This window comes from Hyaena hyaena, unplaced genomic scaffold, assembly GCF_003009895.1.
Source record: "Hyaena hyaena isolate Hyena2069 unplaced genomic scaffold, ASM300989v1 scaffold_675, whole genome shotgun sequence".
Lineage (NCBI taxonomy): Eukaryota > Metazoa > Chordata > Mammalia > Carnivora > Hyaenidae > Hyaena > Hyaena hyaena.
In genome coordinates, this window is record NW_024081303.1 from 5,784 (window position 1) to 22,672 (window position 16,889).

Consider the following 16,889-nt stretch of genomic DNA (forward strand, 5'->3'; position numbering starts at 1 on the left):
TGCTAGAAGGTTTTCTCAGCAGACTCTGTCTCCTCTTCCTCCCAAACTCCTGGATTCTGTAAGGGTTCCTATGGCTTCAGGCCTTCTCCGTGCAAGATATGGGAGCAAGTGCAATGTACAGAGTTCCCTACTTCTCCTCCATCTTGCCTCCCCCATCGAGAGACCAATACTTAAAATAAGTGACTTCCAAGGGGTTCCTGGGTGACTCAGTCAGATAAGCATCTGACTTTGGCTCAGGTCATGATCTTGCTGTTCGTGAATTCTACTCCTGCCATGGGCTCTGTGTCGACAGCTCAGAGCCTGGAGTCTGCTTCAGATTCTATGTCTCCATCTCTCTCTGCCTCTCCCTGCACTTGCACTCTGCCTCTCTCTAAAAAATAAATAAACATTAAAAAGAAACATGTTAAATAATAAACAAACAAACAAAATGAGTGGCTTTCCTAGAAGGAAGTCTTGAGATTGGGGAAAACAGAGGCCACAGTGAGCAATGACTTTTTGAGGAGAGGAATGAAGCCAGTTTCTTTCATGCCAATTAAGCAATCATAAGGACCCTGTCAGAAATGCAAACTCATGACTAACATGGGATTGGAGACCAGGGAAAGAAATCTAAGAGATTAAGAGTCAGAGAGGCAGTCTTCTCTGACACAGGCAAGCTAGCAGACAGAACAATCCCATCCAGGAAGGTAAGAGCATGGCCTTCTCACCCATTGTTGTTGTCCAAGAAAATAGGTTTTGGGGTCATTGCTTTCCTGATGTTTGGCTATCAGCAAAATTTCTCCTCAGTGCTTGTAGGTCTCCGGCTACTGAGGGCTCACAAAATCTCTTCCTAGGTCCTGTCTCTAGATTGCCAAAAAGCAAAGCAGAGAGCCAGGTAAAGCAATCATTCAGGCTGCATCCTGATTTTGATTCCACTTGTGTGTTCTCCTGTCATTTGAAAGACTACTTCTCCTTGGTTTGGGTGAGATGAGGTACATTTGTTGTCCCTACACTGTTTGCAGAGATTTACATAGATTTACAAAAACAATTTAATGCAGAATCGAGTTTTGTATCTGTTTTGAACACAGCGCTCACCCCCACATTATTTACCTGAGATAATCAGTGAGTTCAACTGTAATTTCTTTCTTACAATTGGGAAGGAAAAATTATGCACAAAATGCCCTAATGGAAAGTGTTCATGTGGTGAATTTCCCTTCTGTTCTCCCACCTCTCTCCTACTATTTTAAGCAGGCTCATTAATATAACTCTATTATCAGACCTTTGAAATTCATGAGAACAAGAGGGTAGAAAAATACACAATAGCAAGGAGAGAAGAGAAACCACTGTTGGTTTCCAACCAGCACAGTTTAATCATGACCTCCGCAGTTCATGTGTTTTGTCTATTTGTATTATGGTTTAAAATCGTGTATTATAATATGTATTATTATAATATATATACACAAACATATTTAAACCCTATTCCTGAGACTTGAATGAGGGAGAAAGAGAAACTGATTTCAGTGAGAGGGAAAACAAATTGTTAGATAAAGTCAGGTTATGGATGTCCTCAGCTTGTTTTAGGTAGAGTGAACATGGACAAGCCCAGGCAGTTTCATTTGTTGGAAAGTGGACTTGGAGGATGCTGTGTTCAGCCACATACTCATATTTCATCATAACCATGTATTTAGCCAAAGATTAATATGAAATTAATACCTTTGGAGAGAGATAACTCCTCTTCTTTTATCAATCAATTTTGTGTCAAGGAAAGTAGGGAATGAATAAAAAAGAATTTGTTTCTCTACAAGTTTATGGTATGGAGTCACATTAAAGGCAAATGAAGAGCACTTTCCCCCAAAATAATAACTCAATTTCAAAGGTGTGTGTTTTTTTTTTTTTTTGCTTTTGTTTGTAGTTTCTTCTTTAAACTTAAGTTTCAATTGGCTGAAGTGGTTAGAAACTTGAGCAATTTCTGCTTGATATCAATGAAAAAAGCAAATACAAATCTTCTCACAGAGAAAAACCAGAGGGTCTTGGGTATTATTAATGTTCACTTGGAGAGAATGTCTTTGTGTATCTTTATGAAATGCTGAGTGAGGATGCTCTGGATGCATTAAATGATGCCTGTTTGCCCTGCTGTAGGTATCCTGTGGTCTGCTCCACAAGATGCCAAAAAAAGAAGCTCACTTCATCCTTGGCTACCCCAAGAAGGGGCACAACCACTCCTACATCACAACTGAAGAGTAAGTTGAAAACTGAATCCAGTGAGGTTTCCAGTTTGCCATTTGCTGACACAGCCTGCTGATTTCTATCAGCACATGCCTGTCAGTAAATCTCTCTAGTGTTCATTTCTCCAGAGAGTAAAAACCCTGACAATGAGGTGAGGAGACCCCATGGCCCTACAAAGTGCTCAGTCAAGCTTCTCTGAGGCCAAACAGGCAAGAAGACAGGAAGGAAAATCAGTTGGATCTTGGAATTTATTTGTCTGCATCCTTGGCTATTAGGCTTTCTCTGTAGGTTCTCTGGATGGAAAACATCTGTCTGGAAACAAGATGACTCTTTCCTTAAACCTAGTTATGTCCAATCCACTCAGGCTCCTAGAGATGGTCTACAGACAGAACAAAGGCAAGTTGCTAAAGAGTTATTGAAAATGAAGGACAAGTATGTGCAACTCCAATTGCAGACTGACTCCAGGGTGAAGATGGTGGTTATAATTCTGCATCATAATTTTATCCTAAGGAAAGGTGTTTGATATTATGAATTAATAAAAAATAAGTATTTGTATGATTCAACATTTCTAAGTGCTAAGCAATGCATAATCAGTCCAGGACACTATCCTTGTCTTTGGAAAAATATTACAGTCTAGTGGATAGTTAGGCTCAAGAATAATTTTAGCAAGCATAATATGCTGTAATGGGATGACAGCTTCCTGGGACACACTTTACATGTACTAGAGTGGGCAAGAGTGTGGTGGTGGAAGGTCAGTTTCCACCCTCTGAGTGGAGACTTCAACAAGACAGACAAGTACCCGGTTTTTATTTGGACTATCTTTTAAGTTCAGAACATACTGCAAACTTGCTTTCCCTTGGAAAGTAACTACTTAAAAATCTTTACCAGAGTGAACTAGCAGGGCAAAGCAAGATGTAGAATCCATTAAATGAACTGAGGAAGAATTTAGGCTCGGAGCATTTCCTTAGAAGATCTTATTGGGATTCTCTAACATTCCTGCATGGTCAGTTGGGAATTGGGATGGAGAGATCTATTGAAAAAAAAAAAAAAAGTCTGAAGAGCGAAAATACACATAATATTAGCTGGATATTGTTTCAGCTTCTGTATAATGATTTAACAAACTGTATCACTGTGAAACCTCAGGAAAGAGAGGTTGAGGGGTTCTTTCAGTTGAAAGGAGCTTTTAAATTTATGGAACTTTTAAAATGCAGTTTCCCAGGCATTGCCACTAGAGAAGCTGATTTTGTAGGTCTAGGGGTAGAGGTGCAGAGTTGGCACTTTAAAAAGAATCTCAGGCGACTCTCCTGCTTACTTACATTTGAATGACACTCTGGAGAGCCCTACCCAGTTGGATAGTGGGTTCTTTTGGTAGTGTCTGGCATATCTTGATGTTTTCCGCCACTCTATCAGTCACTGGATGTGTGTAAATGCAATGTGACTGTGAATAAAGAACAGAGCAGAGCTCTGTCTTTGTTAAGACGTCCAAGGGGATGACCACAGACTTGGTGGGTGAAATTAGAGCACAAGCATGCTAGGAATTAAATCAGCTGCCTTCAGTCATGAGAACCCACTGAATGAATGCTTCATGTGAAAGCTTCATTTCAGGAAAGGGTGCTATGGCAGGAAAGGCACTGCACAGGTACCTTAGGCCAGTCACTGTGAATACTGGTTCTGTCACTTACTAGTTGTGCAGCCTTGGACATTTTACCACTTTAAAATGTTAAGAATATCACCTGTGACATGAACATCATATCTACCTCAGAGGAAAGCTGTTAGGATGAAATAAAAGTCTATATGTGGGGTGCTTAGCACAATGCATGGCACAAATCAGTGCTCAATGAATAGCAGAGAAGTCACTAAGGTTGATGAATCTTGGCAGGTCTCAGCTTCATAACCCACAAAGTAGGTGGACTGGTCTGCATAATTAGGTCAGGATTTTTATCCAGCACTCTCATCCATCCTATTTAGAGATGGACAGAATAGACTTGATGCCTCAGCAGCCTTGAGAAGGAGGTGGTTAGGAAGGTGTTACAGGGCAGAGATCTCTCCAGGAGAAGCCTCACTATATCTTGATTTACCTTCAGTGCTCAATCTCTTATAAGTCACCCAGCTCTGCAGAGGCTTTCTTTAGCAAGTCACAGCACTTTCCACTTTGATCATGCTATGATGTAGAAAATCAGGCAGATGTCAGCTAAATGACAGTGTTATAGAGGTAAACCACAGCCTCAGGCACTGTTTCCAGGGCCTCTGTGGTAACTAATGCTTCCCATGGGCCACTGAACACAGGGCTCAAAAGGTTGGCTTAGAAGCCCAGATTGCATCCTGCTGCTGAGGAGCAGACCATTCTTAGTGAAGCTACAGCTTTGCTATAGGTTCAGCTCACACACCTCTCCCCAGCACTGAGCCTCCTTGTTTTATCTTTTAATAATCCATGCCTGGCCAGCTGGGAGGTTCCTATTGAACATCTTTAGTGTCTCGACTCCGAAGGTCAGCTGGCATCTCTGACTTGGCAGCCAAGCAGTCTGGAGAGGTAAGGCCTCTTGTCTCAGAATCCCCAGGGCTCTAGCCCCAGCTTCATTCTGAAATGCCTTTTCCAGGTCACTCAGGTGAGAACAGAGTAAGCAGCAAGCACTGACCCATCTGGTTCAGTCCTTGGTGATCCTAAATTTGATTCCTGAAGCAAGGAGAGGCCAGATAGTATCTTGCCTAGTGGAATGTAAACATGAGATACATATTTAACAGTTGGCTTAGGCTATGGCATCCCTATACAATAATTACAGTTACAGTCTTGAGGGCCTCTAAATCCCACAAGGCCTACTTTCACCCCTTCAGTCAGAATGTGCCAGCCCTAAATCCACAGTGGCTGCTTTAAATACTTTCTCCTCCTCTTCAGTATCTTTTCTCTATTCCCAATCAAAACCTGCTCTGTGGAGGGGCGCCTGAGTGGCTTAGTCGGTTAAGCGTCCGACTTTCGCTTAGGTCATGATCTCGCGGTTCCTGGGTTCGAGCCCCGTGTCGGGCTCTGTGCTGACTGCCAGCTCAGACCTTGGAGCCTGTTTCAGTCTGTGACTCCCTCTCTCTCTGACCCTCCCCTGCTCACGCTGTCTCTCTCTCTCTCTCTCTCTCTCCTAGAAATAAATAAAAAAATATTAAAATAAAAAACCTCTGTGGAAAATTGTGAGTTCTCTCATTCTTACTGGAGTGTCAATGGCCCACAAGAGGTGAAAGTAACAGAATTAAGCTGTTAGGACAAAGGAAAGATGAATCTTTAAGGATGGTATTTCAGGTCTTCAGTTCCAATTGTAAATGGGTAAAAATAATGCTGTTGGGGCTAACATTATGCCCCATATCCAGATATTTATAAATAGTTATCTTAAAGAAGACATTAAATGGTTCATTCATTTTGCAGATGTGAATTTGTAATCACCCATAATTCATTTGTTCATTTTTTATTAATTTGGACATCTATCCAACTGTCCATTTATCCATCCATCCATCTATCTTCAAGAAATATCTTTTGAAACACTAGTGTGCCTGACACTTATTAGCCACTGAGGACACAAATTAAAACACAAATCTCAAACCAAAAAACTCCTTTGGGAGCTCCTTTCCTAAAAGAGATTGGGTAAGCACACTGCTGATTACTACTGCAGGGCTGCTTATGAGAGAAGCCAGGATTGGTTGCCATTATTCTGGGAGGGGTGGTGCTGAGTCTTTGAACACGAATATATATACATATTAATCATGGGCAAGGAGTGAGGGGGTGAGTTTGGGGCAGAAAAGACACAAACACAAATGAAATAAACTCAAGTTTTAATCCTGGCTTCATCTTGTGCTACCTCTGTATGACCATCAGTAAGGCACTTAACCTCTGAATCTATTTCATCATCTGTGAAATGGAGTTGATAGGCAGTGCCTCCCTTACAGGGTTGTTGTAAGAATTAAATAATCTAGTATTTGTACAATAATAATCATGGCACCTGGCCTAGAGTAGGTCTTAAGTCTATGTTAATTATCAATCCTTTTTCTGGACTAATAGGGAAAATATTTTAAACAAGTCCTGATGGAAAGAAAAGATAATTCAGTCTCAGTAAATACTTTGTTCATGTAAGGGTCAGTTTCTATTGTAGTTCTTGTGCCTGGAACTTGGGTGCTTAGGTCATGCCAGGTAGCCCTAATTCTGTGGGCACACACCTGAGAGGCTCCTAAAGAAGTTCCTGTTCCTGGTTACAGATGCTGGAGGCCTGGTGAGTATTCAGTGTGGTATGGGGTGGGAAACTACTTGGGGGTTGGGGGTGGGGGGTGTTGCTCTGTGCTGGAACAACCCCTGTAAAGATTGAAGATTGATGCATGTTTCATTGCAGTCTGGAGTAAGGTTTCTGTACCCAGATGGATATGTCTCTCTTGGGCCAGGGCTGCAGGGATTGGAATCCTGACAGTAGTCCTGGGAATTTTGCTGCTCATTGGTTGCTGGTATTGTAGAAGACGAAGTGGATACAGAAGACTGAGGGTTAGTAAAGTTTCCATTGCTTGAATCCCTCTGGAACCAGCACTCCCTTCCCTTTCTTTTTTTGAATTTCTGGGGAATGAGATAACATTCTCATGATCACCTCTAGCTCTCATTTCTGGTTCTAGTTATTTATACTTCTTTCAGCTCTTCCTTTGCTTCTGCCTAGGGATGAACCCCCACCAGAAACTTGTTCTATTTCTTTGATTTTACTTACAGCAAACTTGAGTACTTGGCTGTGTATGTAGCTGAGCATTGATAGTTTGTGGGGTGCAAGGCAGAGGTCCTGATCTTCTTGCACAGCAAACAATGGCATGTGAAATGCTCCAGGTCTTATCGATCCTTCTGGGAATACTCACTGGTTCTGTTCTTCAACTTAGTGGATTGCTCATCTCACCTCGCTGCCTCGCCCCTTTCTTCCTGGGTTGTCTGGGAGTACCGGGTTCTCCTAACTGTCATACCAAGCAATTCAGCATGCCTAGGATCCATGCAGCCGTAAGTACAATTAGGAAACTATCCACTCCTCAGCAGCACAAAGGACCACTTGGTTTTTTTTTTTTTTTTTTTTTTAATATTTTTATTTATTTCTAGGAGAGAGAGAGAGAGAGTGCGAGCAGGGGAGGGTCAGAGAGAGAGGGAGACACAGACTCTGAAATAGGCTCCAGGCTCTGAGCTGGCAGTCAGCACAGAGCCCCGATGCGGGCCTCGAACCCACGAACCGCGAGATCATGACCTAAGCGAAAGCCGGATGCTTAACCGACTAAGCCACCCAGGCGCCCCAGGAACACTGGGTTTTTAACAGAGTCCATTCTCATTTGATGGCCAATGTGGTTTTGACAGAACTTTTACTTCTTTACTCACATGAACAGGAATCTAAAAAATTACACAGTCCAGTCTTGGGGCAGTAGTGTCTTCCACAAATGGGAGAACATCAGTTGAATCTCTAAACCAGGGGCGCCTGGGTGGCTTAGTCGGTTAAGTGTCCGACTTTCGCTTAGGTCATGATCTCATGGTTTGTGGGTTCGAGCCCCGCATCGGGCTCTGTGCTGACAGCCGGCTCAGAGCCTGGAGGCTGTTTCCAATTCTGTGTCTCCCTCTCTCTCTGACCCTTCCCTGTTCAAGCTGTCTCTCTCTCTCTCCTAGAAATAAAGTTAAAATTATTTTTAAAAATAAATAAAATAAACCATAAGAACTACAGGTCTCAGTTTAAAGCCAGGTAGCACTTTAGCTCTTAAGCATCCAAAGGCTCTCTCCATAGTGAGCAATGGAATGAAAGGACAGTTGCAATTTCTCTCCCCCCTTCCTCCCTCCTTCCTTCTCTCTTCCTCCACCCTCTCTTTTCTATCACTCCACACTTCTCTCCCTCTCTCCCTTTATTATTACACATCTGAAAACTTCTGGGTTGATAGATTATGGCAAAAAATTATCTTTACAAAAGATGTTGGAAAGTCCCATTCCTCATTCAGTAAACACTTCATTTAGAAGAAAAGGTTATGTGATGGAGGGGACAATTGGTGAGGGTGGGGATTTGGAGCTTGACAGTCTGAAGAGGGGAAGGGGGTATTTTCCCTTTGAATTCTTCTTCTCTTTGCCAGGAAGCCTGGGTAGTCCCATGTGCCCCTTTCTTTAATGCCCATCTTGCCAGAGTATCCAAAACATATCATGAAAGGGCAAGTATGGGGGCCAAGACAGCCACTGAGCAGTAGTAGCCCTAGAGTGTGTTGACATTTAGTGGAAAGGAGGAGGTTTCTGAGTCTGAATAAAGTTCCAAACCAAGTACCATAGGAAAATCTTGGGTTAGGGGATTAGGGATGGACCTTGCATTCATAGGACACCTCTCTATGGCTGTCCACAACAGATTAGGGAGGGACTTTGCTCTCTGCCACAGAACTCCATTTGTGTCTCTAGTACAGAGTTAATATTGCTTTGTAATTGGTTATTTATTTTTTGCCTCTCCACCCCTTATCTTTCCTCCATTTATGTCTTGGGACAGAGAATATTCCTTACTCATCTTTGTACCTCCAGTGCCTGACCCATAGCAGTCACCCAATTGTATGGCATCAGGATTTGGGTCTTACTATCTGTCATTGACTTGCTTGGTGACTTTAGATTTTAACTTCTCTGAGCCTCATTTGCTCTATTCTATGTGATATAATAAGACATATATCAGTTTTTATTTAATATATATTTTCTTCCATATATTTATTTAATTCTATGTTTGTATATAAAAACACACAATTATTTAGTCTTTTAAGGAGTAAAAGCTCTACAAATTCAATATGTTGGTACCCATTTCCTGACTGTCCACAATTACTGGTCTGATGCTACTGGACAAAAATACAATGATTTTTTTTCCTTTCTGATTCAACACTCCCAACTTAAATTCAACTAAATCATAACAGAGAGCCTTTAATGTCATAAGCTCAGACACTGTGTGAGTAACATTTTGCTTAGTAAGGTTTAAGTTCAACCTACCATGTCTCCAGGTCTAGATCAGTGATTTCTAGAGTTTCTGGAATTTTTACGAAATGGAGCTGTGTTTAAATTTTCTGGCTCCCATGGCATCTAAAAATGCTGTCATTTATTTATTTTTTAATGTTTATTTTTATTTATTTAAAAATTTTTTTAAATGTTTTATTTATATCAGAGAGAGAGAGAGGCAGCGTGAGCAGGGGAGAGTCAGAGAGAGAGGGAGACACAAAATCAATCCGAAGCAGGCTCCAGGCTCTGAGCTAGCTGTCAGCACAGAGCCCCACACAGGGCTCGAACCCATGAATCGTGAGATCATGACCTGAGCTGAAGTTGGATGCCCAACCAACTGAGCCACCCAGGTGCCCCTATTTTTTTTTTTTTTTTTGAGAGAGAGAGACAGAGCATGAGTGGGGGAGGGACAGTGAGAGAGGAAGACACAGAATCCAAAGCAGGCTTCAGGCTCTGAGCTGTCAGCACAGAGCCCCCACGCAGGGCTCAAACCCATGAGTCGTGAGATCATGACCTGAGCTGAAGTTGGACACTTAATCGACTAAGCCACACAGGATGACCCTATTTTTTAAATTAATATTAAAATCTTGTTTTTAGACTTTCATATTTTCTGAAAAGCTGGGTTGGAGATCAGTAGTCTAAGAAATTTAGGCAGAATTATGTAAAATAATGCACTAAATACCACATTTAATTATGTAATTACCTCCCTGCCTCTCTTCAGTGATTCTTTTTTTCATTTTAAAACCAAAGAACATAAATGACAATAAATGCAAGCTTCAGGTACCTGAATTATTCCACCTTTAGCAAACTGCTTTAAGCTTTCAAATGTTTTACTTTCCCACTTGCATTGACCATAGAATGGTAGCATGGTTGGTTGGAATTAAGACCTCCTAAAGTGTTCCCATTGACTTACGATTTCCGTTAGCCCTGGAAAGTTTTTAAAGAAATGAATGCTTTTTGCAGCAACTTGTTTCTGCAGGAAAACAATTTATAAAGGGATGGAAGTTGTATTTGTATTTACCAACTTTACCCTTTAACTTGAAAATTTAGGACATAATGCTTTTTGATTCTTGAAGAAGAATTTCAAGGCCCCTGCTTACAGCTCAGTTGACACTCATGTCTCACTTGTGTTTCTCAATGCTTGACCGGGGGCCTCTACACTCAGTTTTCCTGAGGCTCTTGCTAAAATGCAGATTCTGGGACCCTCTCTGGTGGTGGGACCCAGGAAGCTGCCTTAAAAAAATATATATATGTATATACATATATATATATATATATATATTTAGTTAAAATTTTTTAAAATGTTTTTATTTCTGAGAGAAATATATTAAAAAATTTTTAATGTTTTTATTTCTGAGAGAAATATATTAAAATTTTTTTAATGTTTTTATTTCTGAGAGAGAGAGAGGCAGCGTGAGCAGGGAAGGGTTAGAGAGAGAGACACAGAATCGGAAGCAGGTTCCAGGCTCTGAGCTAGCTGTCAGCACAGAGCCCAATGCAGGGCTCGAACCGACAAACCATGAGATCATGACCTGAGCCGAAGTCGGATGCTTAGTCGACTGAGACACCCAGTCTCCTCTATATTTATTTTTGAGAGAGAGAGACAGGGAAAAAGAGTGCTTGTGCATGCACTCATGTGGGGGAGGGGAAGAGAGAGAGGGAGAGAGACAATCCCAAGCAGGCCCCATACTTGTCAGTGCAGAGCCCAATGAGGGGCTTGATTCCACGAACTGTGAGATCATGACCTGAGCCGAAATCAAGAATCTGACACTTAATAAACTGAGCCACCCAGGTGGCCCCAGGAAGCTGCCTTTTAAATCGCATGCTGAAGTCTCAATATAAATACAGAGAATTGGCAGTGAACTAGGGGAGTGGATCATTCCCCTATCCTATGGCAGGTGAGAGATTTACAAAAAGAAAAAAAAAATAAAAGTGATAATTGAGGTAAAGGGAGAAAACGCATTAAATACCTGCGGGCTGGGAGTTGAGGAGTTGCAGAAACTTCCTGCATCCTCACATTAAGATTAGGGCCTTTGTGCATATATCCCTCCAGGGTGTAGCATCAATAATAATTTCAGACTAGAGTCTAGGAAAATGACTTCCTTTTTAAAAAAATTTTTAATGTTTTATTTATTTCTGAGAGAGAGAGAGAGAGAGCATGAGCAGGGGAGGGTCAGAGAGAGGGGGAGACACAGAATCTGAAATAGGCTCCAGACTGTGAGCTGGCAGTCTACACAGAGCCCGACACGGGGCTCGAACCCACGAACCATGAGATCATGACCTGAGCCAAATTTGGACGCTTAACCGACTGAGCCACTCAGACGCCCCTAGGAAAATGACTTCTTTACAGTCTATAACTGTGTAGTTAACAGCCCAATCAATGTCTGGCCTGATCTCACTGATGTTCCAAACACTTCACTTCTCCCTGAGAAATCTGCCTTAATACCCTCTTCCATCCTAGTAGACCCCAATGATTAGCCACAGCCTGCAGAAAAGGCTAAAGAACTGCTAACATCCTCACAGTCTCCTTGTTCCAATCCCTCTCAGCCAGTACCACAGAATGCATACTGCTAATGCCCTATGGGCTGCATTTGGCTCACTGGTGTTTGGCACTACAGGAAAAAAAAAATTGAATTAGGTGCCAACATTTGAAAGTAACATGTTATATAAAAATCTCGATTTCCAGCTTCTTCTTAAAATTGTATTAATGTCGGGGCGCCTGGGTGGCTCAGTCGGTTAAGTGTCCGACTTCGGCTCAGGTCATGATCTCACAGTTCGTGGGTTCGAGCCCCGCGTCGGGCTCTGTGCTGACTGCCAGCTCAGAGCCTGGAGCCTGTTTCAGTCTGTGACTCCCTCTCTCTCGGACCCTCCCCTGCTCACGCTGTCTCTCTCTCTCCTAGAAATAAATTAAAAAAAAAAAAACATTTAAAAAAATTGTATTAATGTTTTATTTATTTCTGAGAGAGAGAGAGGGAGACAGCGTGAGCAGGGGAGGGTCAGAGAGAGAGGGAGACACAGAATCCGAAGCAGGCTCCAGGCTCTGAGCTGGCTGTCAGCACAGCGCCCGACGCGGGGCTGGAACCCACGAATCGTGAGATGATGACCTGAGCCGAAGTCGGTCGCTCAACCGACTGAGCCACCCAGGCACCCCTCCAGCTTCTTAGAAAAAAAAAAAAAAAAATCAAAAGATCTAGCAAAAACTGGCAGCTATAGAGTGGTTGTCCCTTTAGATGAGATACTCTCCCTCCTTTCCTATGGCCCCCACCTGGCGCCACCCTCTCACCCCTTAGCATTACCTGCCTGGTTCTTCTAAGGATCGGAGTATAGCTGGGTTGCCCAGATGCAGGCAGTAAGGAGGTGCTTTGTCTGCATAGCAGTGGTTCTCCACATGGCCCTGGATCAGCAGTTTTGACAGTATCACCTGGGAACTTGTTAGAAATGTGTATTATGGGCCTCACCCTAGACCTACTGCATCAGAAATTCTGGATGTGGGTAGGCCAATATGGGTTTAACAAGCCCTCAGGTAATACTAATGCATGCTAAAATTTGAGAACCACCACTATGGAGAATTTAACAATAATAATAAAAGCAACTAAAAGTGTGCTTTGTATTATCATAATGTGCCAGCAATTTTAAACTATGTCAGTGATGAAATATTACACCTCACTATGGTGTATCCACTGAAGTCCACACTTGGGTATGTGTCTCTTTCCTGCATAATTTGTTGTTATTCGATTCTAGGGATGGAAAATATCGCCTTGTAAACCTATGCAAAACACCAAAATAAGATTTCACCCACCCCTCCCCATGGTAACTCAGGGTGCATAACTTAGTCCTTAATTAGTCATCATGGTGCAGCTTAACTTGGAAGCTCAGGCTACAACCATAGTATTTCTACCACAACATATGGATTTGTAGTGTTTTAAGATATTTTGCAGTCATTATGGGGAAGGCAGAAGTAGGCAATGTGTCTCTGCTGCCAAGTTTCTCATATGCCTATTCTCACTAGGATACCTCACTAACTTTGATCACCTCCACTCAAAATAATTCTCTGAGGTTCATTTTTTAGATTCATTCTTTTTCTCCTTCCCTTCAAAAATATTCAGTGACTAACTATTGGGTGTCAGTCATTGTGCTAAGTGCTTTACCTTTAGTTTTAACTTCTACAACTCTGAGAGGTAGGTGGTAATATCTTCATACTACAGGTGCAAACACTGGAATTCAGACAAGCAAAGTGACTAGCCTGAAACACACTGCAGGTAAGTGGCAGAACCAAGATTAAAACCCTTTCTTCTTCTTCTTCTTTTTTTAAGTTTGTTTATTTATTTATTTTGAAAGGCAGGGTGAGAGAAGTAGAGGAAGAAGGAGAGAAAGAATCCCAAGCAGGTTCCGTGCTGTCAGCACAGAGTCTGATGTGGGGTTTCATCTCACAGATCAAGAGTTGGATGCTCAACCAACTGAGCCACCCAGGCATTCCGATTAAAACCCATTCTTAAAACTTCAACTTCCTTCTCTTTTCTTTAATGAACTCAATTATTTTTTCTTAACCACTGACCTTCATGCATGCACATTTCAGGACAAAAGCTTTCACACTGGCACTCGAAGTACCTTAACAGGGAGATGTCCACATGAGGGGTTTGGTCACCAGGACAGCAAACTGCCTTTTCAAGAGAATAACTGTGAATCAGTGGTAGGTTGAGATCTATATCTTGCTGTTTTTGTATGGCTGTTTTTAACTTAAATGGATAAAATTAGTCCAATTAAAAAGCAAGAACGTGAATATACTTAATGCTACTGAACTGTACACTTAAAAATGGTTAAAATGGTAAATTTATGTTATATATATTTTTTACCATAATAAAAAATAATAACAAAGATAAAAATGGGGAAGCACAAAGACTGTCTTAAATTGTGTCCTCTTGTATCCATAATGTTTAGGGTCAATGATTTTATGTGTATAAGATCCAAAGGAAGAAGTTGGGTTCTGGATACAAAATCTTTTTTTGTATTGTGATTTTAGTATATTTGCCTTTTTCTGAATATAGCTATATTTAAGGGAGGAAAAAAAAGCATCTGTTTTTATAGATTTTATAGAGCTGTGCAGTCCAACAGGGTAGCCACATGTGCCTATGGAACACTTGTAACAAAGTAGTTTGAGTTAAAATGTGCTGTAACACATACCAGATTTCAAAGAAATAGTATAAAGAAAAAAATAAAAATAATTCATCAATGATTTTAATATCAGTTACATGTTGAAATGATATTTTGAAATGTGGGATTAAATAAATTAAGATTGACTTTAGCTGTTTCTTCTTGTTTTTGTAATGTAGATACTAGAAATTTTAAAATCTCATATGTGGTATGATCTTTCTATTGGACAGCACTGGCATAGATGCAGTATATCAAAATGGTGGAGAGAAAGGACTCTGGAGCCAAATTACTGGGAAATTGTGTGATATTGAACAAGTAACTTAACCTCAGTTTTCCAACCTGTAACATGAAAACAATGAAAATACTCTAGAAAATTGTAAGCATTAAATAAAGGCCTGGCACGTTTTGCCGTACTGATGATAGCAATGGTCTTTAGACACACCTACAAAAATGTATCTATGTGGTATAAATGTAATGTATATTAATGGTTTTTAAAAAAGTGTTCAAGAATTCACTAGCTAGGCTTGGGACTTCTACAGATAAAGATAATACAGGTATAAATAAGTTTTTGAGATTTTGGGAAACCTGTGGACATTTACAAGTTTGTGTCCAGAGAAACAGTATAATTATGATGTTAACCATTAACTCTATCCTCTCCCAGAAACATATACACTTTTGCCAAGCCTTTCTCCCTTTCTCATTCTCACAGGTTCCCAATGCTCCACCTGCCTATGAGAAGCTCTCTGCAAAACAGTCACCACCACCTTATTCCCTGTGAGAATGCTGAGAGGTGCTGAGATAATTTCCCTTACAATTTTGCTGGAATTTAATATGGACATCAAATATTCTGCTTTGGAATGCTGCAGAAACAGTGTAAATAATTTCTAATAATAAGCTGAGTGTTAAATTCTTAATAAAACAACTAGGAATACTAATTGAGGAAATGATGAGAAATATTAAAATGGAAAAAAAATTTGTCAATAAATGCTATAATGCCTGATACTATTTGGATAATTTTCTGAGACATAATTCAAGTGTGTGTTCTGGCACCATTAAATCTCTTCTTAGTTGAAATTTGGCTAACAACTAACAAACTACTATTCTAATTTTTGAAGACGCAACCTCTTGACCAACATGAACTCTAACAGAATTGCTGCACAGGAGTCTGTGGCATGTAGTACTCAAAAAGAATACCTTTATAGGTTTAAGAAAAATAGCTGATTGACGTATGAAATTATAGTCAGATTCAGGAAAGTGACAGTAATGTCTCTTTGTGTTCTAAAATTCCATGATGCAACAATAACATACTGCAGAAATCCTGTATCTTAACACATAGAATAGAAAACATAGAATGTGTGGCTTGACCCCGGACCCCTCCTGCATCTCCAGTTCTAATTACATTTCACTTCAAGACTCAATACTATCATAATTAACGATGAAAATTTTCAGTTAAACTGGAATTTGGTATAAGGCTTTAAATAAGATACTGTGGTTTGGCTGATGTCTTGCCTTAAATGTTCCAATGGCAATTTAGCTCCTTTGGGCTCCCAAAGCCCTCTCAAAAAAACATATAGAAGTAATCAAAATGGATCAGAGATTTTGGAATGGTGTGGAATGGTGCACAACAACATTAAAATTTTTTTGTTGACATCTACATATCATCTATACTATTATTTATCTAATATTCTTTCAGTCAACTTATTAAAAATTTTTTATCTTAAATTTATATCACTACCCTAAATGGAAAGTCAGTATAATTTTCCATACATAGAAGATAGTGATTAAAATGAACATAATGAAAGTATTTTTATTCACACCTAGAAGGATACTGATGATCCCAGAAGGCAGTCCCCTGAGACCTGCTCTTTTTATTAAAGAGGGAGATTAGTAAGAATCAAAGAGCTTTTAACATAGTTAAAAGACTTGCAAGAGAAAGATAATGACTTTCTCACTATATGATCAGTGTTTTTTAATGCTGAGACAGTAAACCACTTAAAGTCATCTTGTATCATCAGAAATATCAGTGTAGCATGATTGTTTCATTTTCTACAAAAGATTGCACTGAAGAGAAAAAAAACACTGAATAAATAGACTTTTACACATTGAAAAAAATCATTGAACAAAATGCTGAAATACATACCTACTGCTACTGATTCTGTTGTCTTACCACTTAAAATAAGCCTTCTCCCTACCCTTTTCAAACAAATGAGTTAGAAACAAACATCAACAGGCAGTTGGTAGCTGCTTGCAAGCCCTAGTCTAAGCCTCAATCTATAGAAGAATGTGTGGCTTCAGCCTCGGACCCCTCCAGCATCTCCAGACCATCATCACTGACAGTATATCGGGGGAACAGATTTTTCTCACTTCTCTCTTGCTACCATCACTGCCAGATAAAAGGTCTTCATGCTACCTTTTTGACTTACCTAGTAACTTCCTAATTGGCTTGTCTCTAGTCAGGTAAATGATAGTACCTACTATTTATCAAACATTTACTTTGTGGCAGGCTTTGAGCCAAGTGTGTTATGTAAGTTATTACATGTAATCTTCA

At 40.4% G+C, this 16,889-nt stretch overlaps 1 protein-coding gene across 1 annotated transcript; it reads left to right on the top strand.

Annotated features, from left to right (window-relative positions):
• Positions 1–2,139: 2,139 nt before the first annotated feature.
• On the top strand, positions 2,140–15,119 carry MLANA (melan-A). Its single transcript, XM_039217119.1, has 4 exons — positions 2,140–2,216; positions 6,616–6,712; positions 13,767–13,880; positions 15,051–15,119. Exons 1-4 carry the CDS (start codon positions 2,140–2,142, stop codon positions 15,117–15,119), a joined length of 357 nt encoding a protein of 118 aa, XP_039073050.1.
• Positions 15,120–16,889: the final 1,770 nt, after the last annotated feature.

What these genes read in the sequence shown, in the direction of transcription:
- MLANA (XM_039217119.1), top strand. Translation starts at nt 2,140, where the DNA reads ATGCCAAAAAAAGAAGCTCACTTCATCCTTGGCTACCCCAAGAAGGGG. An exon ending in TCCTACATCACAACTGAAGA is followed by an intron (nt 2,217 to 6,615) that starts GTAAGTTGAAAA and finishes CTCTTGGGCCAG; the next exon opens with GGCTGCAGGGATTGGAATCC. An exon ending in AGAATAACTGTGAATCAGTG is followed by an intron (nt 13,881 to 15,050) that starts GTAGGTTGAGAT and finishes TCATTCTCACAG; the next exon opens with GTTCCCAATGCTCCACCTGC.